Source organism: Lemur catta, chromosome 25 (assembly GCF_020740605.2).
Source record: "Lemur catta isolate mLemCat1 chromosome 25, mLemCat1.pri, whole genome shotgun sequence".
NCBI classification, from domain to species: Eukaryota; Metazoa; Chordata; class Mammalia; order Primates; family Lemuridae; genus Lemur; species Lemur catta.
Window position 1 is genome coordinate 2,708,053 of NC_059152.1, and position 24,712 is coordinate 2,732,764.

Consider the following 24,712-nt stretch of genomic DNA (forward strand, 5'->3'; position numbering starts at 1 on the left):
CGGAACATGCTTATTGTCTACATATCTCCAGTACTTGATATAACAGGTACTCGATATTTATTGCTTACGTAAAAAATAATTTGATTCTTACCTTTCTCTCCTGGTTTTTTCCAATTTGTCTTTTAAAATCATAATTTCTTTGTTGAGAGCAAGTTGTTGGCCTTCTGAATCATGCAGTTCTTTCTTCAGATTTTTAATTTCATTTGCATGTATTCCTTCTCTTTTAGATAATTCTTCTTCATAAAAGATACTTTTCTTTTCCAAATCAGTCTTTAGTTTGGTTATCTCTTGCTGATGTTCTATGCTGCATACTCCTGGTGAGTAACTAATTTGTTTTTGCTATACAAGTAATAACAAAAGATTAGTTCATCTACAAGAGTAACAAAATGTCAAATAAGGATTTCTTTCTAAAATATAAAGAACTGTTCATATAAATGCATACCATTTTTTATATATCACACAAAAATAAAACTTTGTATTAAGGCTACTAATTTTTTTTTTTTTAGATAGAGTCTTGTTCTGTAGCCCTGGCTAGAGTGCAGTGGTGTCATCGTAGCTCACTGCAATCTCAAATTCCTGGGCTCAAGTGAGTCTCCTGCCTCACCCTCTAAAATAGCTGGGACTACAGGCACACACCACCACACCCAGCTAGTTTTTCTATATTTTGCAGAAACAGGGTCTCACTCTTGCCTCAGGCTGGTCTCAAACTTCTGACCTCAAGCAATCCTCCTGTCTTGGCCTCCTGAGTGCTAAGATTACAGTCATGAGCCATCACGCCCAGCTCACTATTAACTTTTTGTCTGCCATATGTGTTATAAATATGTTCTCAGTTTGTATTCCTATGTAACTTTTGTTGTTATTTTTTATAGTCTTCTTCACAAAAAGATTATACATCAATGTATGTGAATTTTTTGCTGGTACTTATATCATTTGTTTACATTTAAATTTCTATTAAATTTCTAATTCATTTAGAATTATTCTTGGTATATGGAGTAAAGGAAAAATCTAACTGCAACCTATATCTGATGAGAAACAGATAAGTTTCGATCACATTTGAGTCTTTAAAAAATTAAAATGGGGGAGGGGGTAGTAGAGTTAGAATGTATGAAAAGAGAGAGGACTTTTGCATAGTCCCACAAGAAATGGCAAAGCTCAAAACTAATATTTCCTTCATATCCCTGCTTAAAAAAAACGGTAGGTCTCTTCATTTTTAGGTAGGACATTAAGAAGGGGGAGAAATTTGGTTGAAATCCACCTTTTTAGAAATTAGGCTAACATATCAAAACTCTGCAAACAGAAGAACAAGCCAAGCTTTGAAGTAATAGAAGAAACACTGAGGAAAAGATAAATACATCTTTTGTAATTTTAAAAAGGAACAGGACCAAAATTAAAGGGCAAATGATAAACTGGTGAAATAGTTGCTGAAAATATTTTAAAAAGTAAAATTTTACTGTGCAAAGAGGTTACAAGACTTGACAAGACTACAAAATTAAATGGGCAAATGACTTAAAGAGATAATTTACAAAGCGAAAATATAATTAATAAACAATCCACTAATAAACCAAGTAATGCAAAAATACAGTTAAAACTTCTTTTGCCTCTCATATTTGCAAAAATTTGTGACATTTATCAAATGCCTTAAAAAAATCACTAATTTCACTTCTAGGTATCTGTTCTAAAAAAAAAACGACAAACGTTTGAGGCCAGGAGTTCAAGACCTGGCTGGGCAACATAGCAAGACCATGTTTCTACAAAAATAAAAAAAAACTAGCCAGGTATGGTGGTATGAGCCTGTAGTCCCAGCTATCTGGAAGGCTGAGGCAGGAGTATCACTTGAGCCCAGGAGGTGGAGGCTGCAAGGAGCTATGATCCAGCCACTGTACTCCAGCATAGGTTTCAGAGAGAGATCCCACGTTTAAAAATAAAAAAGCAAACAAGAAAATGATATAGAAAAAGCAGTGCATAAAGGTGCTCATGGCAGTTACAATACTGAACAAATAAAAACAGGCTAAACATTTAATAGAGAATTGGCTATATGGGATATTCTTCTTGAACTATTTATAATCATTAAAATTATGTTTGTGACAATTTTTTAATAGTAAGTAAAAATGCTTATTGCATTATTAAATGAAAAATACAAGTGTTATGAGTTAAACTGTGCCCTCCATTCATATGTTAACATACACAGTACTCTGAAATGTGATGTTATTTAAATACAGGGTCTTTCAGAGAGTAATCAAATTAAAATGAGGTCATTAGACATGCACACAGGGAGAACACTGTGTGAACATGAAAGCAGAGATCAGGGTGATGCATCTACATGCCAAGCAATGCCAAAGACTGCCAGCAAGACAAACTTGCCAATACCTTGATTTTGAACTTCTAGCCTCCAGAACTGAGACAATACATGTCTGTTTTTTAAGCTACCCAGTCTGTGGTACTTTGCAACAGTAGCCCTAACAAACTAACACAAGAGGGTAAAAAAACTAGTAGCATACAACCTTGAAAAGTATCCTTTTTAAAAATAATTCTTTATTGAGGTATAATTCACATACCACACAATTCACTGATTTAAATTGTAAAATTCAATTATTTGGTTATTGGTATATTATAGTATTAATTTTTTAAGTAGTAAAATATATATATGACAAAACTTTCCATTTTAGCCATTTTAAATGTACAATTAAATGGCATTAATTACATTTGCAATGTTGTATAAATATCACTAATATGTATTTCCAAAACCCTTTCATCATCCCAAAGAAAAATTCTATAATCATTAAGAATTTATTGCCCATTCCTCCTCACCCAGACTCTGGTAATCTCAATTCTACTTGCTGTTTCTATTTATTTGCCTATTCTAAATATTTCATTTAAGTGGAATCACACAATATTTGTCTTTTTGTATCTGGCTTCTTTCTATATATATCTGTTCATCCACGAACAGATATAATTTTACTTCTTCCTTTGCAATTTGGATGTCTTTTATTTCTTCTTCTTGTGTAATTCCTCTGACTAGAATCTCCAGTAATCTTCAATCCCAATGGTGAAAATGGGCATCTTTGCCTCATTCCTGATCTGAAGGGGAAAGTGCGCAGCTTTTCAGCATTGAGTATGATGTTATTTTATCATGTTGAGTAGATCCCCTTCTATTTCTAGTTTTCTGAGAGTTTTTATCATGAAAGAATGTTAGATTCTGTGAAATGACTTTCATGCAACAATTAAGATGATCATGTAGTTTTCTTCCTTTGGCTCTATTAACGTGACGTATTACACTGATTGGTTTTCTTATGTTGAGCCACTGGTTCATTATACACACACTTGGTCATGGTCTATAATCCTTGTAAAATGCTTTTGGATTTATTAGTATTTTGTTTGGTTATTTGTGCAATTATATTTTATAAAGAATGCAGGTCTATAATTTTCTTGTGATGTTTTTATCTGGCTTTGGTATTCAGGGTAATGCTGGCCTCACAGAATGAGTTAGGAAGTATTCTCGCCTCTTCTATTTTTGAAAGAGTTTGAGAAGGACTGGTGTTATTTCTTCTTTCAATGTTTGGTTCAATTCAACAGTGAAGCAGCCTGTTCCAGAACGTTTCTTTGCTAGAATGTTTTGATTTGCTTGATTCAATGTATTTGTTATTGGTCTGTGGAGATTTTCTATTTTGTCTGGGGTCACTTCAGGTTTGCTTCTAGGAATTTGTCCATTTCATCTAAGTTATCTACTTTGTTGGCATACAATTGTACATAGTATCCCTCTTACAATTATTTTGCTTTCTGTTGGTCAGTAACAAAGTATCCAGTTCATTTCAGATTTTAGTTATTTGCATCTTCTCTCTCTCTCCTAATTAAATGTTTGTCAATTTTGGTAATCTTTTCAAAGAACTAACTTTTGGTTTCATTGATTCTATTATTTTTCTATTCTCTATTCTATTTATCTCTGCTCTAATTTTTATTATCTCCTTTCTGCTATCTTTGGGTTTAGTTTGCTTTTCCTCTTCTAGTTCCTTAGGTGTATACAGTCAGGTTATTGATTTGAGATCTTTCTTCCTTTTCAATATAGGCATGTGCAGCTATAAATTTTCCTCTGAAGACTGCCTTTATGCGTCCCGTAAGTTTTGGTATAATGTGTTTTCATTTTCATTCATCTCTAAGTATTTTCTAATTTCCCTTGTGATTTCTTCTTTGATGGTTGTTTTATAGCGTGTTTACTAATTTCCACATATTTTTTTGAACATGTCTGTTTTTCTTCTGCTACTGATTCCTAGCTCCATTCCACCATGGAGGGGGAAAGCTATTTCATACGATTTCAATCTTTTTACATTTACCAAGACTTGTTTCATGGCCTAACAGATGGTCTGTCCTGGAGAATTTGCCATGTGTACATAAAAAGAATGTGCATTCTGCTATCGTTGGGTAGAAAGTTCTACATGCAGATGTCTCAAGGTATCCCTAGGGGACTAGTTCAGGACCCCCTCCTTGGATACCAAAATCTACATATGTTCAAGTCCCTTATATAAAATGGTGTAGTATTTGCATAAAACCTATGCATATCCTCCCAGACACTTTAAATCTTCTCTAGATTACAGTCATGTGTCACTTAAAGATGGGCATATGTTCTAAAAAACCTGTCATTAGGTGATTTTGTCCTTGTGAGAACAACATAAAGTATACTTACACAAACCTAGAACATATAGCCTCCTACACATCTTACAGCCTATTGCTCCTAGGCTACAAACCCGCATGGCATGTCACTGTACTGAACACTGTAGACAACTGTAAAACAATGGTGAGTATTTGTGGTATCTACACATAGTAAAGAACAGTAAAAATATGGTATAAATGATAAAAAATGGTACACCTGTGTAGGGCATTTACCACGAATGGAGCTTGTAGGACTAGAAGTTGTTCTGGGTGAGTGAGTGAGTGAGTGGTGAGTGAATGTGAAGGCCTAAGACATTACTGTATACCACTGTAGACTTTGTAAAACATACACTTAAATGTATAATGTATAATGGCTACACTAAAATTATTTTTAAAAAATTCTTTCTTCAATAATAAATTAACCTTAGCTTACTGTAACTTTTTTTACTTTATAAACTTTTAATTTCTTAACTCTTTTGTAATAATACTTATTTTAAAACACAAACACATTTTACAGCTGTACAAAAATATTTTCTTTCTTTATATCCATATTCTATAAGCTTTTTCCCATTAGTTTTTTGGTTTTTTTCTTTTTTACTTTTTAAATGTTTTTGTTAAAAACTAAGACATAAACACACATACTAGCCTAAGCCTACACAGGGTCAGGATTATCAAGACATCAGTAGGTGACAGGAATTTTTCAGCTCCATTATAATCTTACCAGACTACCATAATATATGCAGTCTGTGGTTTACCAAAACATTGTTATGTAACTCATGACTATACTTACAATATTGAATACAATGTAAATGGGTCTACAGCTGTTATATTGTATTGTTTTGGGAATACTGACAAGAAAAAAAAAATCTGCACGTGTTCAGTACAGACACAACCATCCATTTTCTCCCCCAAACATTTCTGATCCACGATTGGTTGAATCCACAGATGTGGAAACCATGGATATGTAGGGCTGACTATCCATCTATCTATCTATCTATCTATCTATCTATCTGGTAGGTCTAGTTGGTTATAGCATTGCTCAAGATCTCAATATCTTTATTGATCTTCTGTCTATATGTCCTATCCATTATTGGAAGTGGGATATTAAAGTCTCTAAGTCTTGTTGTTTGTAGGACTACCTATTTCTCATTTTAAGTCTGTTAAAAATGTTCTTAATAAAGTGAAGATTCCTACAATCTTTAAAAGGGCTAAAATATGTTTAAAATTTACATGTGTATATCTCTTGACCAAGACATCCCACTTTAGGAAATATGCCAAGGAAACTACAGTGTGGTAACAATCATACAGAATACTTACTGAGCCTCTACCATGTGCCAGGCTCTGGCGTAAGCACTTTAAATGCATTAACTTATTTACTGGGTAAATCTGTTATTATTTTGAATTTATAAATGACACAGAGATGAGTGTTTGACAGGGAGGTCAATATACGTGATTCAGAGTGTTCAACACAGCAGTGTTTACTATAAAACAAACAAACAATAAACTATGAGATAGAACATGGCACTGAGAGTTAGAAAACCTGGGTCTAAATTGTACTCTATCACTTATGACTGTAAAAGTGAGACTCCACTCTCTAGCATGGACTAGGTCCTACAGTTTTGTTAAAAGAATGTAAGTTACCAATTCTGCAACCTAGAGACCAAATTTGGCCACCAAAGTAGCTATTATTAAGTCAAGAAGAGCCAAAATTATTCACCTGAGGACAAAATTAAATGAACTACTTCTGAACAGATATTAAGGGCATGGTGCCCTATTTATAGTCCTCAGTTCCTTATGGGAACATGATAAATCCAAGGGAGCTGCTGATTTAACCTTATAGTACCTTAGTTTCCACAACTGAGTAAAGAATATAGGAATATAAGATGTGATAGTCTCAATATCTCAATATCCTCAAATAAAAAGAATGCCTAAGATTTCTTCTAGTTTGCACTTTATGATTCTTACTAACCAAACCACTTAGAATAGTGCTGGAAACAAAGCAGGCCCTGACTAAAAAGTATTTGAGACAGTGACATAATGACTTCTATACACTAATCCTGCTCTAGAGGCCTAAGTGTATATAGAAGACACATTTCTACTTTGTAAGCCAAGGAAGACTGCATATTCATGATGAACCAAAACAAGCAAACTCCCAAAACAAACACAAGAAATAAAATCTAGGCCGGGCGCGGTGGCTCACGCCTGTAATCCTAGCTCTGGGAGGCCGAGGCGGGTGGATCGCTCGAGGTCAGGAGTTCGAGACCAGCCTGAGCAAGAGTGAGACCCCGTCTCTACTAAAAATAGAAAGAAATTATCTGGCCAACTAAAAATATATATACAAAAAAATTAGCCGGGCATGGTGGCTCATGCCTGTAGTCCCAGCTACTCGGGAGGCTGAGGCAGTAGGATCGCTTAAGCCCAGGAGTCTGAGGTTGCTGTGAGCTAGGCTGATGCCACGGCACTCACTCTAGCCCGGGCAACAAAGTGAGACTCTGTCTCAAAAAAAAAAAAAAAAAAAAAAAAAAGAAATAAAATCTAGAGCTTATATTTCTATTTATAGCAGAATAATTACTTGTAACCACTAAAATTCAGAGAAAAAGTAAATTCTGACTAATTCTACCATGATTCATTCATTGATTTAACACATTTATGAATATCTGGATCTTGCCAGGGTCAATGTATCTGTCTATGTTTTCAGTAAGCTGGGTAACAGTGAAGGTGGGGATACAGATTCGCAAATGAATAATTACAGTTAGAGCTGTGCCACAGTTATTAATAGAATTCTAAAGCACCACAGAAGGAGTATCTAGACTTTCTGAGATAATGTTTGTGTAGATTCTTTTATGTTCTGGATGAGTAAGACAATAGACTACGCGCGGTAGAACAGCAGCTGACAGGCAAAGCAGAACAAACAGGATGGACAAAGTTTATAGTCAAAAAAGGGCAAACACTACATTCAGACTATTATTAATATTTAATGCTGTGAAAATATGACATCAATTTAATCGTAATTCACTCACTGTGACATACATAATGTTATTATACTAACAGTTACTGAGCACTTATGACGTGTAAGCTTACAAATGTATGTATGTTCTCCTGACATTAAACAGTTTTACAGATGAGAAAATTAAGGTAAAAAGAGGGCCAATGTTTGTCCAGTGTTACACAGCTAGTAATTGGTGAAGTGAGAAATTAAAACTAGGTAGTCTGACTCTAGAGACGACACAAGGATTTCCCTTGCAAGGCAACTTTTGCTGAGATGTATTCCCCCATGCCCATTATCATCTCATCCCAAATAACACAAGTGTCTGCAAAGGTACCCCTGAGTCAATTACAACATAGATAGAGGGTCTAGATATCTAACCATGACTACCATGCAAGTTACCAGTACATCTTGTTCAGGTAAGCAATCCTTCATAAATATTCTAACTCCTTCCTGATAGATTAGTATTTCCCACCAAACACAGTCTTCCCTTCTCTTCAGCATGATCAGGAAATCTGTATCAGCTTCCTACTGGTAAGAGGAGAACTAAAAATACTAGCTTTGAAGGGCAGCTAGTTCACTCTACACCAAACAGAGTACATAAGCTAACATTCCTATCAAGCCTAAAGAGAAGAAAACTGATTAGGCTTCATAAAGGTGAAATTAAAAGATACCTTCAGTCCCTCCAATTCATTTTCCAGCTGCTTAGAATAGTGCTCGCTCTGTTCACGCAGTTTCCTGTCTTTAGATGCTTCAGCAGCTAGAGCTTCTGTATGAACTTCCAGCTTTAACATAAAATGAAAAAAGCAGATTTTGTGGTTTTAGTTTTTTCAAACAAAACATTTTTATCCATGCCAAATTACCTTGTAATAGGAAGATAACTCAAATGTTGAAATTCACATTAAATAATAATTATCAAACTACAAAAATAACTTTTTAAAAAAATTAGAGAAAAAATTACATATTATTTCACTAGTCTCAAAAAGCAGCTTTAATCACTATCCCATGGGCACTATAAAATTTGCCTGACTACTAACCTCTTTTTTGGCTCTTTCTGTTCTGCGCAGTTCTTGCCTTAAGCTCTCAACTTTTTGCATCACCAGGTCCACCTCTTCTTCCTTATCTCGGACATGGCGAGCAAGTTTCTGTTTTTGGGTGTGCAATTCTGTTAGTCGCTCATTGATCTCCATGAATTCCTGCATGGCCAGTTTCCTCTGACAGTGTGCGTCTTTCAGCTCTTTGGATTGGTTTTTTAATCGCTCACTAGCCTGGACTAGGTCCTACAGTTTTGTAAAGAGAATATAAGTTACCAATTCTGCAACCTAGAGACCAAATTTGGCCACCAAAGTAGCTATTATTAAGTCAAGAAGAGCCAAAACTATTCACCTGAGGACAAAATTAAAAGAAAGGAACTACTTCTGAACCGATATTAAGGGCATGGTGCCCTATTTATAGTTTCAGTTCCTCATGCTAACATGATAAATACAAGGGAGCTGCTGATTCAACCTTATAGTACCTTAGTTTCACAACTGAGTAAATAATATAGATACATAACATATATATAAGATGTGACAGTCAAAATAAAGATTTTGTGAAATTTAATGAATACTTGTGAGTTTTTTTGGTTTTTTTTACATGAAAGACTACAAATGATTAAAAACAAAACAAAACAAACTTGGGTTGCGGGGTTGCCCTTGATGGGGAAACTAAGCCTTAAGCCAGAAGCAAGGATAAAAAACCAGACCTGAGACTCCCACCTAAAGTGAGAAACTTAGAGGGAGGCTGAAGTAGACAGCTCAGTACAGCTACCTGCCTCCCAGCAAAACAAAATGCAAATCTTCTTGTGTGTGTGTGTTGGTGGGGGAAACCTCAATGAAGTCTGAATTTTTCACATATTAAAAGCAAACAAGTATGAGCTCACAACCACAGATTCCCCAATGCCCAAAGAACAAACTACCATAATCAACAACAGAAACAATTAAAATAAATACCAAAGGTATTTGGGTATTAGAATCATTAGATATCGACATAAAATTGCTGTGTATGAAATGCTTAAAAAAATATAAAAAGAAACCATAAAAATGGGAAAATGACAAAACACTATTAAAAATGACCAAGCAGATTTACAGAAGAACTTTACAAAACATTTAGAAGTGAAAAACAAACGTGTTAAAACTAAAGACATGGATCTACCAATTTAGGAAGTTCTACATTTATGAAGCAAGAAAAATAAAAAGAAACCTACACCCAGAAATGTTCAAAAAATGAAACTGGGTAATACAAAAGAGAAATAAAAGACCTTAAAGGGAATCAGATGGGGGAAAAAAGGCAAATCACCTATTCCCCATCCTAAAAATAAAATTTGAAAAAAAGAAAGAAAAATAATCAGAAATAATTAGAGCAGACACTAAAGAAGTAATGATAGGAATAGAAATGGGGGGAAATATTTTCAAAGACATGAGAAAATAATTAAAATTATATACCCAGAAAATTTACTTTTTAAGTATGAGGTTTCATATAAATGAAAATTGACAGAGCTTACCACAGTCAGATTTGCACTAAAGGAACTTCTAAAGCTTTATTTTATGGGGGGCGGGGAAAGTGATTTTAGAAGGAAAGTCTATTGCAAGAGAAATGGAGAGCTAAGAAATTGGTCAATGTGAATAAAAACAAATATATATTTAAGAATATATTATATTATGTTGAATTTGTAAACAATAGATAACAGCACGTAAGTTGGTCAATAACAGCACATAAGTTGGGAAGAGGTAATATAGGTTAAGTATCCCTAATCTGAAAATCTGAAATCTGAAATTTTCCAAAATCCAAAACTTTTCAAGCACTGTCATGATACTCAAAGGAAATGTTCACTGGAGCACTTCGGATTTTGGATTTTCATATTAGAGATACTCAATTGATATAATGCAAATATTCTAAACTCCAAAAAGAATCTGAAATCCCAAACACTTCTGGTGCTAAGCATTTCAGATAAGGGATACTCAACTTACAGAATTAAAGGTCCTTAAGTTGTCTGGGGGGAAATAGTTTACGATATTGAATTTAGACTTTGTTAATAAGCGTGGTAAAATTCAAGAGTGACCACCAAGACTAGAAAATAGTAAAATGCGAAAAATTAAAAAAAAACCCAGAAATGTCAATTAAAAAGTTAAGAAGTGATTTTGCAAAATGAAAAGAGTTCTGGAGATTGTTCTCGTAACATACTCAACATTACTGAACTATGTACTTTAAAATGTAGGAAGGATATTAAGAGGCATTTCACAGAAAAAGAAATATAAATGATAAATAGACATATGTAAAGATACCTGATCTCATTAGTAATTAGAGAAATGCAAATTAGGATCACAATAAAACATCCTTTTACACCTAAAATCTCAATTTAGACTAGATTGGCCAAAAGTAATAAATCGTGTAATGTGAAGTATGGTCAAACACAGAAACTCCTATGCATTCCTGGTGGAAATGTAAATTCGTACACTTTACATTGGAAAATGATTTGACATTATCATAAAATTTGGACTATTTGGTAACCCAATTAAAACATGGACAAAGGACCTGAATGGAAATTCTCTAATTCATTCTACACAGGGCCAATAGGTATATGAAAAGGTGCTCAATATCACTAATCATCAGAGAAATGAAAATCAAAACAATGAGATGTCTGTCATCTCATACATATTAGAATGGCTATTATTAAAAAAACACAAACAATAACAAGTGTTGGCAAGGAATGTGGAGAAAGGGGAATCCCTTCCTACTGTTTGCAAGATATAAAGCAAATCACTTATAATTCTTTATTGGTATAATCTGTTTCTTTATAGCACTATCCTCTTCTCAAAATATATGAAGAAGATTCTTAATATTAAAACTTACTGAAAATTAGCAAAGCACCTGTTCATCATAAATCTAGGTATCAGGTTTTCATCCTTATTACATTAACCAAATTTGGCTGAGTAATCCTACCAATAAATACAAAATAGCAAACACTAATATTACTATAATATTATTAAAGCAAATAGAACATCTGTTTTAAATGCCAAATATCATTAGACTGGCCATGAATTTAAATGGATCTTTATAAAACATTGCTTGAAAATGCCTTAGCAGAATCTAATTCAATTTAATCTTTAATAGCTTTCCCTGTTAATTCTTTTGATTAGCTTCATTAGCTAAAGGTTGTTTTATTTTTAATGACCTCCATTTCTTCCCTTGCAACAAGACTTATAAATCCTCCCAAGAAGGATTTTATTTTGTATTATCACTGTATTATATATTATATCATTGAATACAATTTGTACTATGCCGTAAGTACTGATCTTGTTTGGGTTGGCTCTCATTAGTCCCAACATTTTGTTTGTTTGTTTGTTAATGAAAGCCACAGTGCTTAACAGCATGTGGTTCAAGTAAAATATTTTCTAGTGCTTGAATATTATTTACTCTATTGGACTCTGTTAGGAGAGTCTTAACTATTAATAAATTTTTTTTACATTTATAATACTGTCTAAGTGTTACACAAAGTACTTATGAAAATAACTTTAGCTTGTTTATCCATGCTGCTTTGACAGATAAACATTTTTTAACATAATTAACTCATTGAAGAAATTTTATACTATAATCTTTTAAGAATGTTTGTGTCAGCAAGCTATAACGAAAACATGCCTGTATTCTACATTTTTTTCTATAGAAGCTAAATAGATTCTACTATTCTCTTATTTCTCATGTTTCTTTTTCAATAATATTCACTTTTAATCAAGTGCTTTATTAACTTCCCAAAAGAACAGAAGATTCTGAACTTAAGAGCCTCAAGAATATAAAAATAAGAATTTTTAAATTACTAAATCAAATGACATATACCAAAATAATTCTTTACGTTTTTAAACCAACATTTTTTAAAGATAAAATATACTATATATTATTATAATTCATTATGAATGCTTTCAGTATTCTAATTACACAAGATTAAGAATGCTGAGAAGACTTTAACAATCTATTCATATATTTTTACCTTATTTAGATCTTCCCTTTCTTGTTGTAACGTTTTGATTTGTTTTTCACAAGCCTTGATTTGTCTAAAAGCATCATCTAGTTCTCGCCTCACAGAATTAGCTTCTTCAAGCTGTTGTTCCAAATGACTTGATTCTAAAAACAAAAGACAATGTGTCTATTACTATTTGTAAAAAAACAAATGATTGAACCCAAGGTTTAAAACAACTAAACTTTTTTTAAAAGAAGTATTCAGAATTTGATATTAGGGCTACTGACACCATATAACCAATGTAACTCATGACACATTAAATTCATGTCAGTTCACTGTGAAGATGGGAAATAGCATGTGCCAGTATGAAGATGTGCAAAACATATGTACAGAAATGCCTTACGTATCTATTAGGACAAAAAGACAACACCTCCAAAAACAGCACCTTTAGACTAATTAAAAACTTAAAACTAAAAAAGAACAAAACCAACCAAACAAAAAAAGACAAGTTTGTCTCTCTTGTTGGTAAACATCCTAGTGCTGAAGTTAGTCAAATTATTTTAAGATGGTTTTGCTTCTAATATTGTGGTTCCAGATCACCCAGCCTAGTTTACCCCTGTTTATTTGAAGAATAAACTCTGATTTCCAAAAGTAAGTATCTGAAAACCTCTTATCTGAATCAGCTCTTCCATTTTAATACGAAGAAACTCAGAGTTGAATCATTTGCCTAAGGTCACATTGCTTAATGAATACCAGACCTAAGGCTAGAGGCCAGGAAATCTTCCAAGGACCTTGCCAACTTACAAAGTAATGTTATTAAATAATGTTTAACATTATCGGATCAGAAGAGTTATTATGAAACAAAATAAAATCATGCTTAAATAAAATTTAATAAATTGATAGGAAATGTTCTTGGTATCAAAAGTAAACTAGCAACTGGGCACAGTAGCTCATGCCTGTAATCCCAGTGCTTTGGGAGGCTGAGGCAGGAGGATCACTTGAAGCCAGGAGTTCGAGACAAGCCTAGGCAACATACCAAGACCCTGTCTCTATAAAAATTAAAAAATTAGTCAGCCACGGTGGCAGGTTCCTGTAGACCCAGCTACTTGGGAGGCTGAGGCAGGAGGATCACTTGAGCCCAGAAGTTCAAGGCTACAGTGAGCTATGATGAGGCCACTGCACTTCAACCTGGAGAATGAGAGCTTGTCTCAAAAAAAAAAAAAAAAAAAGTCAAATAACAAATTAAAGAACTGAAGTCACTGAAAATAGAGAAGTCTAAACGCATTCATTGTTAGCTCCATTCTGGATATTTTCTGCTCTTTACACCTTATTACTCGAAGTGTCATCCCCATATAAGCAGCATCAGCATCCTCTAGAGACTCAGATATGCAGAATCTCAGGCCTCACCTCAGACCTAAAGAATCAAAATCTTTACAAGATTCTCAAGTGATCTGTACATTAAAGGTGGAAAGAAGTGCACAAAGTATTTCATATTGTTTAAATGAAGCAGTGTAAATAAAATGTTAATCCTACTGAGAAGAGCATTTCATCTGTGTAAACAATTTCTATAGTCTAAAAATCATTTAAATGCATTAGTGTATCATGTACTAAATGGTTCTAGACGCCATAAATAAAATAATTTACTAATAACCAGTGCCATAAATTTCTAAATTAAAAAGGTAGCTCTTTTGAAAGTCTAGTTATATTTATGGATGGTATAGTTTTTAACAACTTTTTAAGATTATATGCAAAGTTGTATTTAACTGGTTTTCATACTGTCTTAGTACCATTTAATGAATCTTTTACATGAAGAAAACAAAAGATCACAGATTTTTTAATCTTATGGATCACAGGGTGTTTACTCTTACATTCAGAAAATTATATTTTATCATCTTCTCTAATTTAAGCATTTCACATAGGAATCTTTCTACTTATAATAATGTCTTTCGAACATGTTTAAATTATATTTTTTGTTATATTAAGTTTTTAATATATTTCAGATTTCAACAATTTACTTTTAGATAACAATTTACTTTTGTTATTTCCAGTAAATAGGAATCAAAATTTAGCATGTAAAGCAGCTGACTTCTGTCATTTCCTGGTTCACTTTAATCAAATTTTATGGCTAAGGAAAATCAATCTGAAGTAGTAAAATGGTATATTTAATAATCCCTTCTAAGCACACTTCTTTTCTTCCCTAACATGTTTAATTTTTTTTTTTGCAAATTAAGTTGCTGACTTCTTTCAACTGCTCTTTGTTATAAACAAAAAAATTCAGTATTTTATAAAATTTCTGCATCATATAAAGTTTCTAAAAACTATATCACATGGGATAATTTCAACAGCCTTTAAGGATATTTTATTGTACTATTTTAATACAGGTTCTCTTTTAGCTTCACCCCAGTCATTTCACTTTGGCTGCTTTGCAATGGAATTGTTAAAAAGAGAAATATATGTCAGATTTCCATGTTTCACACTTCAGACACTTTTAAAATGCTTAAAAAGCCCAAAATATTCATTTAAGCAACAATCTGTAATTATGAGAAGTACAAAAAGAAATGTACTCGATTAAGAAGAGTTAGAAAAGACAAACCCACCTAATTTTTAATAAAATTCTCCAATATGGAGAGAGGCACAGCACTTGTTTATTTCTCCTCATGTATTATTCACATGTATTATAATAACTCTTTGCTTATCTGTTTCCCAGATCAAAACGTGAGCTCCTTGAGAGCAGAACTGACTTATTTCTGCTGATTTGCCTTTTCCTCACTGGCACTTAACTCACATCACACAGCACAGACAGCTACTCAGTAAATGGTTTTTGTGTGAATAAACCATTTTTAATAATCTACTAAACTGAATTAATAGTAAATCATAGAAATTTACCTGTTACTTGTTTCCTTAGTTTTTCAATTTCTTCTTTTAAGCTTTTTATCTCTAAATCTTTGCTTGCTGTCAGTGGACCATCAACAGTTGAATACTGCAGAGCTTGGACAGTCTGTGTTGATTCTTAAAAAAAAACAATAAAAAAATGGTTACAACTAATAACAATATATTTTTTGTAGAGAAATTCTTATATAATTCTATAGGCCAAAACATCTACCAATTGAACAAAAGCATGTAAACACATTAAGTGTTTACAATTATACCATGGTTTAAAATTATACCAAATATAGAAAAGAATCTACCTTCTAATATGTGAGATTTTTGGTTTTAAATACTGTTGGTGGAGTTTGCCAGTGATTCAACTATTCCACCCCTTTTGGTGCTAGCAGAGAACATGTGATAATTCAAAAACATTATGTCTGTCAGATGAGGTATGAAGAACTGAATCTGGTGTGTAAAGGGGGTTTTAGACATGTTAATATATGTATGTAGAAGAACTGCTAGCCTTCCCAATTTTTTGTCTGAAAGTTGAGGCCCATCCATAGATAACACTGGCTCATCAATTTAGTTAAAACAGAGATTAATTTATCTTGCAGTTTGAATCAGAAGATGTAAGGTATCAAAGAAACATTAACCTTACTGATGTTTATTCCCAGGTATTATCAAAAGAGATGGAAAAAAAGAAAACTTGAAAACCATTTTGTATCAGAAATGAAACCACCATTATTTTAAAATAGGTTTCTGCTATTTACAGAGTTCTCAAATAGTAAGTCTCTCCCTTACCATAATTCTTTGTTAGTGCAAATCATTACTGATTGCTGTGTGTGTATCATACTCTTTCATACACTAAAAATTATAAGACATTTGGAAAAGCAGGAAAGCATGACCAATAGTCAAAAGAAAAAACAGAAATAAAGGTAGACTCACAGATGATTCGGGTGTTAAAATTGGCAGACAAGGAGCTTAAAATAATTATTATTAAAATGTTGAGGACAATAGAGGAAAAGATAGACAAAAAGATGGGGACATTTCAATGGAGAACTGAAAACTGTAAGAGAACCAAATGGATATTCTTGAACTAAAAGAGATAATATCTGGAATTAAAACTCACTGGATAGACTTAACAGCAGAATGGATATAGCAGAAGACAGAACTAGTAAACATGAAGGAAGGTCAACAGAAAATACCAAACTAAAGCACAAGGAAAAAAAGAATAGAAGGAATAGAACAGAGCATAAAGGAAATGTGGGATATGATCTAACCTATATGCAACCAGAGTCCCAGAAGGAGAGAAGAAAGTGAACAAAACAAAGAAATATCTACACAGATTACAGCTTAGAATTTTCCAAAACTGATAAAAGACATTAATCAAGATTATAGAAGCATAATGAATCCCAAACAGGATTTTATATTAATACAAAGAAATCTATACCTATGCACATCATAGAACTGTTTGAAACTGAATTTAAGGACAAGTTCTTAAAACCAACCAGAGGAGAAAAAGATACATTATATTCAAGAGATGAAGATTAACAGCTGGCTTCTCAAGAAATATAATGGAAGTTAGAAAACAATAGAATAATAACTGTAGAACATTGAAAGAAAAAACTGTCAAGCTAGAATTCTAACCCAGCAAAAGTATCCTTTCAAAAAGAAAGGCAAAAATAAAGAAATTTTCAGACAAACAAAATCTTAGAGAATTTGTCACAACATATTCACATTACAAGAAATACTAAAGGAAGTTTTTCAGGCTGAAGAAAAGTGATTCCAGATAGAAACATGGATCACTAGGAAGAAATAAAAAGCAACAAAAAGGTAAATAAAAAGATATTTAAAAATTAATGAGTAATAAATATGTGAAGCAACAATACAGTAAATGAGAACCTCATGCTATGCTGGAAATATTCTATACAATGATATGGGTCTATATACATATAAGCAATTATTGAGCTTACGGTTAAAAACAGAATGCTTGCACACTTTATGTATATTGCCGTATCAGTAAAACAAGTAAAAAAAACTAACTTGGGCCACAAAGGGGAAGTAATTCACATGCAGAGATCTTAGCAACTTATTGAAAAATGGGAAAATAGTCTGTTCTATTGATGTCTATGGAGCCTTTTTCTCTACTGGGCTTCTGAAAGTAAGCAAAATTTTATGACTGTAAAACTTTGATTTTTTTCTCTTGTAGGAGTTACAAGTTCTTAATTACTTGTTCATACATATATTTCTTCATTCACAAAATATATAAGTAACATAAACATTTTATCCTTTATGTTGGAGAAAATAAAGCATAAAAGAGATATTGAGTGCTGGGAATAGACGTAATACTAAATTATAAATAGGATGGTTGGGCAAGGCTTCAATGAAGGCTTCATTCAAGTAGAGAGGTAAGGGAACACGTCATGTAAATATCAAAGGAAGAACATTTAAGGTAGGGCAACAGCTAATGCAAAGGCCCTGAGGTAGGGATCTGCCTGGCTTGTGAAAAGAATAGCAAGGAGCCTAGGGTGGCCAGAACAGAAGGAACAAAGAAGAGAATAATCAGAATGGTAAGAAGAAGTCAGGTCATATATCACCTTAGGCACTGAAATTAGTTTGGCTATTAATGTGACGTGGAAAGCTATTGGGTGTGGGATTAACATAGTAAAATAAAATTATCTAAATTGTTTTAATAGGATTATTAGGCTGATACGTTGAAAACAAACTGAAGAAAACCTGGGGTGGAAGAGATGTGGGGTCGGGGGGACAGTGGGGAAGGAGATAAGGTAGAGAAACAAGTTAACAAGTTATTACAGTAACACAGGTGAGAGTGGGCGGTGGTTTGAAACAGGGCAGGAGCCCCACAGTGAGTGAGAATCAGACTCAGGACCTACTGTGATAGCAGAGCTGACATGAGTTGCTGGTGGATCTGATGGGGGTGTGAGAGAATGAGAGGGTTTAAGGATGGCTGTAGGGCTTTACTTCTGAGCAAGTGAAAGCATGGAGTACTCTAACACTCAAAGGCCAAAGAGTTAAGGAGAAATCAGCAAAGGAGACTGAGAAGGACTAGCTTTTGAAGAAAAAGAAAATCAAGAGGGTAAAGTGCCCCAGAAGCCAAAAAAAGGAAAGAGTTTTCAGGAGGAAGAAATGGTCAACTGGGTCAAATGTTGCTAATAGGTTAAAAGATGAAGACTGAGAAATGATCACTGGATTTTTCAATATAGGAGAGGAAAATGGGATAAGGGAAAAAAAGTAGGATTGCTGGGCAGCATTCAGAACCGACCTGAGATTGGTGTTCATGAATTTGAAGTGATATTAGTAAGCATGTTGTATGTTTTTTAAGTAGGCTACCTTCAGCTGCACAGTTGTGGATGCAAAGTTGTATTTAAACAGGGTTAATATTCTGCCAAAGGAGTCTGACAAAGAGAAAGGGGAACAATAGATTTCAGGGTATATGTGAAGGTATCACTATGACCATAGAATGAGAAATGAGGGTGTAAGAGAAACAGTGAAATGGTGATAGATTTGTAGGTATGGTGGAATTAAAGGAATATTGGGGCACACCAGAGAGCGCTCACTAGAAATTATGAGCAAGAGATTATGGAAGATTTGCTTGAAGCTGAGATTAATGATGGGTTTTAGATATTGTAATCTCAAGATGTATCTTACTACCATGAGATAGAATAGATGAGATAGGGTGGAGAAGGAGATCACTGAAGGTGAAGAATTCAGAAACTAAGTCAAAATCTTAAAAGGTTCACCTACGTGCATTTTAAATCACCTAACATAATGACAGAAGCAACGCTGCAGAAAATGACAGTGTGACAGGAGCTAGAACTCTTAAGGATTGAGCCAATATGATAGGAAAAGTCATTAAAGTGTTATCCTGGTGTGAGAAGCATTCCATTTTTCCTGACAGTCCCATTCCCTTCTCCCCAGAGGTATTTATTCTCACTGTTTTATATATACATATGTACCCATAGGAAACAACGCTATTTTTGGTTGTTTGCTGTTAATTGTGTGATTTTACATAAATGTATTATACTGTGTTCCGCATATATTTCTACAACTTGATATTTCACCACTTAATAAAAAAATGTCTTAAGATAAAACAACCACTTCTAATAAACAATTCATAACACTATCAGTCTACTTTAAAAAGGGAAATTATCTTTAAAATATATTTACCTTGAAGCTTTCTGCTAAGTTCAAGTTTTTCTTGTTCAAGGCGCTTAATTCTTCTTTCATAAGCTTCAGTTGCTAAGTTGTTGTCTAGAGTCCTCTGAACATTAGCATCAAGATCCAGGGTGGTGGGACCTGCTGTAACTCTCAAACAGCTCCTATCAGAGAGAACACTGAAGAAAGAAAAAAATATGCAGGTTAATATCGTAATAAAAACTTTATAGAAAAAAGACCTCCTTTTAAAACTGTTCATTTAAAACATGGATTTGAATACCTAGTTTAAAAACATTTTTTTGCAAAATCACCAAAAACTACCTTTTATAAGCATTTTTTAAATGGAAACGTAAATCCCCCCAAATTATCTTTGGTTATTCTCGATCTTTTGTGTGCCCACATAAATTCTAGGATTATTTTTTCTATTTCTGTGAAGAATGTCACTGCCATTTTTATTCTAAGAGTTCTGTTTACGTCCAGTCAGTGTTTCTTTATTCATTTTCTGCTTCAGTGATCTCTCCAGTACTGTCAGTGGAGTGTTGAAGTCCCTGACTACTAAGATGCTGCTTATTTCTCTGCTTAGGTCTAAAAGAACCTGCTTTAGGAAGCTGGGAGCTCCTGTTCTAGGTGCATATATATTAAGCGCTGTTACGTCTTCCTGCTGAATTGCTCCCTTTAACATTATATAATGACCATCTTTGTCTTCTTTTACCATTGTTAAAGTCTATTTCATCTGATATGAGAATGACTATACTTGTTGGCTTTTGGTTTCCATTTCTGTGGAATTTTTTTTTTCATCCCTTCACCCTAAATCTGTATGAGTCCTTTTGGGATGGATGTGTTTCCTGGAGACAGCAGATACTTGGGTTGTATCTTTTCATCCATTCGGCCAGTCTATGTCTTTTAACATTCAGACTGTTCATGTGTTAGTACTGATATGTAGGATGTTGTTCTGTTCATTACGTTGGCTGATATCTTATTGTTTTGTTTTCCCTCTTGTGCTGTTGTTTTATAAGAGCTGTGAGCCATCACTTTTGGGTGTTTTTATACTGGTTGGTGTCTATTGTGCTGTTGCATGTATAATGCACTTTTGGGCATTTCCTGTAGGATGGGTCTTAGTAGTGACAAATTCCCTCTGCGTTTAGTCCGCATGTGGCCTGCCCGTTATATTATTTATCACTTCCATCTGCACCTCTTTCCCGCCCTGCGCACTTGTCTCAGTCACAGTTTTGGTAAGCCCACAAGCTAACCCTAGCAAAAATGAGTCAAAAACAAACATCGCTGGAGAGCTTCTTTGGAAAGGGGGAATGACCCAATGATGAGAGAGCAGAAGACTCTAAGACTGCCAACAAAATGAAAGCTGTGTTTAGAAGAAAATACTGGCTGGGCACGGTGGCTCACGCCTGTAACCCTAGCACTCTGGGAAGCTGAGGCGGAAGGATCACTTGAGCTCAGGAGTTTGACACCAGCCTGAGCAACAGTGAGACTCTGTCTCTACTAAAAATAGAAAAAATAGCTGAGTATTGTGGTGCGTGCCTGTAGTTCCAGCTACTTGGGAGGCTGAGGCAAGAGGATCACCTGAGCCCAGGAGTTTGAGGTTGCAGTGAGCTATGACACCACTGCACTCTACCAATGGCAACAGAGCAAGACTCTGTCTAAAAAAACAAAAAAGAAAGCAAAATACCAAGAGTCCTACTTAAATTACGTGTTCATTACAACAGGTGATTCACATTCTCCAAGGCTGCTTCATGTAATATGTGGTGACCAGCTAATCAACAAAACCATGAAACCTTCAAAACTGCTTCGCCACGTGGAGACCAAGCACCCTGCATTAAAAGACAAGCCTTTGGAGTTTTCAAAAGAAAAAAATGTGAACACAAAGAACAGAAGCCATTATTGAAAGCTACGACTTCATCAAATGTGTCTGCACTGAGAGCATCATTCTTAGTGGCTAACTGCATTGCTAAAGCTAAGAAGCCCTTCACTACTGGTGAACAGTGGATCCTGCCTGCTGCTGAAGACATTTGCCATAAACTTTTAGGAGAGGCTGCAGTTCAAAAGGTGGCACGTGTTCCTTTTTCAGCTAGCACCATAACTACACGAATTGATGAAACAGCAGACGATACTGACGCACAATTGTTAGAGAGGATTAATGAGTCACTGTAGTACACAACCCAGGTTGGCAAGTCTACTGATGTTGCAAACAAGGCAACAATGCTTGTGTTTGTGCCATATAGTTTTCAGGAACATGTGCATGAGGATATGTTATGTGCACTTTTGTTGCCAAACACCACCACAGCTAAGGAACTATTCAAGTCTTTGAATGATTACATATCAGGAAAACTGAACCGGTCATTTTGTGCTGGTACATGCACGGACAGAGCGGCTGCCATGACGGGACAGCTTTCTCGTATCACTACTCTGTTCAAGCAGCTCTGAGATGGATGCAGAGCACACATGTTTTCTCTTATACACGGAAGTGAGATGGCTTTCTAAAAGTAGACTGCTGGCCAGAGTTTCTGAGTTATGAGAGCTGCTCCAGAGATTTCTTTTAGAGAAAGAGTCACCACTGGCAGCACATGTCAGTGACACAGAACGGGCTGCAAAATTTGCTTACTTGTGTGACATATTTAACCTGCTCAACAAACTCAATCTGTCACTTCAGGGGAGAAGGACAACTGTATTCAAGTCAGCAGATAAAGTGGCCGCATTCACAGTGAAATTGGAATCATGGAGGCGATGAGTTAATTCCAATGGACTTTTAACATGTTTCGAACATTAGCAGAGATTTTCAAAGAGACTGAGCCAAGGCCTTCTTTCTCCCAGTTGGTGTATGATCACCTATCTTTCAAAAGAGTTTGAGCATTACTTCCCACCACCAAAGACCCCTGAACTGGCAAGGAATGGATCTGCAACGCATCTGTGAATAAGCCAGGTGAATCGACTTTGTTGGTGCTAGAAGACGATCAACTGCTTGAGATCGCGAATGACAGAAGCCTTAAAAATATGTTTGAGACAACTTCAAATCTCCATACGTTCTCGATTAAAATCAAGGAGGAATATCCTGAGATTGCCACAAAAGCACTGAAAAGCCTGCTTCCATTTCCAACACCCTGTCTTTATGAAGCAGGGTTTTCTGCAGTGACAGCAACCAAAATGAGATTATGGAGTGGACATAAGCAACATACTTTGGGTGTCACTATCTCCCATCAGCCCCAGATGGGACCATCTAGTTGCAGGAAAACAAGGTCAAGGTTCCCACTGATTCTGCGTTATGGTGAGTTGTATAATTATTTCATTATATATTACAATGTAATAATAATAGAAATAAAGTGCACAATAAATGTAATGTGCTTGAATCATCCCAAAACCATCCCCCATCCCCCACCTCCAGGGTGCATGGAAAAATTGTGTCAAAAAGGTTGGGGACTGCTGCACTAGTATAATACAGTATACTTGCCAGACAGCAATAGGGGGTACTTAAGGTTGGTAATCATGAATTTACAGTAAGAACCAGTAAGAATGGTCAGATATTTTTCCCTAGTCACTTCGAACTGCATTGGTATAGGAAGAAAATTAAATTTTAATAATCAATGTTGACTAAGCAATACAAGAAAATGAGAGAAAGTCAAGGAAACTGAGGTGGCACACAAACAGTGATGACAATCATTCTCTATGGAATTTACACACTGAGGAGGATAGAAAGGGTATAAGTAGAGAGAGGGTCAATAAGAAGACGGTAGGATTAATGTGCTGAATATTCTTGTGCTTGGACACTTAGAGAAAATTTATTCAATAGGAAGAGACTCTTCTAATTCTTACCCCATTGCTAAGGGTTAGATTCTGTGCTCTGTGTTTGCCCCATTCTTTCCCTTCAAAAATTAGTTAAAATTCTTGTGTATTTCATTCATTTTGTAAATCTAACTTTTTCCAGCAGTGGACTCATTCTATTTTTTAAAAAACTATAATTTACAAAGCTTTCTCATATATTACATTAAAAAAAAAAAACCTCAATTCACTTCAATTTGCTTTAAATTGTCCAAACTATGTTAACTTTCAAACTTACCAGCTACTAGTATATGTAAAACCAACAAATGGCAGATGGTGGCCAGAAAATGCGGTATGTGTTGGTGGGGGCATCGTTTCCTAAAGGAGGAAAAACATCCGGTAAGAAACAGATAGCTCTAACCTGTAGGTTTGGCTGTAAATATTAACTGCCTAGAGGAAACATGCAACTGTTCAATTTAGAAATACTGTTAAGTTTGGTACAGGTGTTTAGTGATACAAACTTTAGACCATGTACACTGCTACCCCAAAATTCTAATAAAATGAAAACAAAGATTGATCATCTGACTGATACTGAACTTACAGTCATTATTCATGTATTCTGTATTTTCACATTTGTCTAGAAGCTAAAATTTATCTGTAAACCCCAAATCAACACTTGCAGTGATTCTGCAATCATTCACAGACATGTGCGGAGCAGAGAAAAATGTGAGTCATCCTCTGCTCACATTCCTAGCTGAGGTTGAACAAGAGAGACTCTGCCTTCCTGTTTAATCTTTTATATTGACACTATAAACAAATGTCCTTTACAGGGTCTATTTAGCACCACAGTTTTCTGCCTTTTGCAAGCAATTTCACTATCAAAAATGGCCCCCAAGCATAGCACTGTCTAGTGTTTCTAAGTGCAAGAAAGGCAGTGACGTGCCTTCCCAGGGAAAATGACAGGTGTTAGAAAAGCCTCATTCAGGGATGAGTTACAGCACTGCCGGTGGCGAATTTCATATTAATGAATCAACAATATGTATTACATAGGTGTCTTTAAACAAACACACATAAAACAAGATTATGTATTATCCGATGGCAAAAATGTGACCAGAGGCTGACAGGAACCTGTATCTCTCTGGAGCAGTGGTTCAATATTAGCTAATACAGTGTTCAGAGCAACACTGTGAACTAATTTGTCCTCTTAGGAAACCTACTTGCATAACTTACCTAAGAAGTAACTCTTAGAATTTCAACTTTGCTTGTAGTCATGGATA

General features: G+C 34.7%; 1 protein-coding gene across 7 annotated transcripts in view; it reads right to left on the bottom strand.

The window, feature by feature from the left end:
- Window positions 1-24,712, bottom strand: part of CDC42BPA (CDC42 binding protein kinase alpha) — a 153,562-nt gene that overhangs the window by 60,256 nt on the left and 68,594 nt on the right. For 5 of the 7 annotated variants that reach the window (XM_045537155.1, XM_045537154.1, XM_045537159.1 and 2 more), the window contains exons 9-15: window positions 23,734-23,813; window positions 19,680-19,846; window positions 15,510-15,632; window positions 12,654-12,787; window positions 8,668-8,910; window positions 8,305-8,415; window positions 92-339 (exon numbers count right to left, since the gene is read on the bottom strand). In XM_045537155.1, the coding sequence (XP_045393111.1) occupies window positions 92-339; window positions 8,305-8,415; window positions 8,668-8,910; window positions 12,654-12,787; window positions 15,510-15,632; window positions 19,680-19,846; window positions 23,734-23,813 (1,106 nt within the window). The remainder of the gene's footprint in view (window positions 1-91; window positions 340-8,304; window positions 8,416-8,667; window positions 8,911-12,653; window positions 12,788-15,509; window positions 15,633-19,679; window positions 19,847-23,733; window positions 23,814-24,712) is intronic. The other 2 variants (XM_045537157.1, XM_045537160.1) reach the window with 1 other exon arrangement.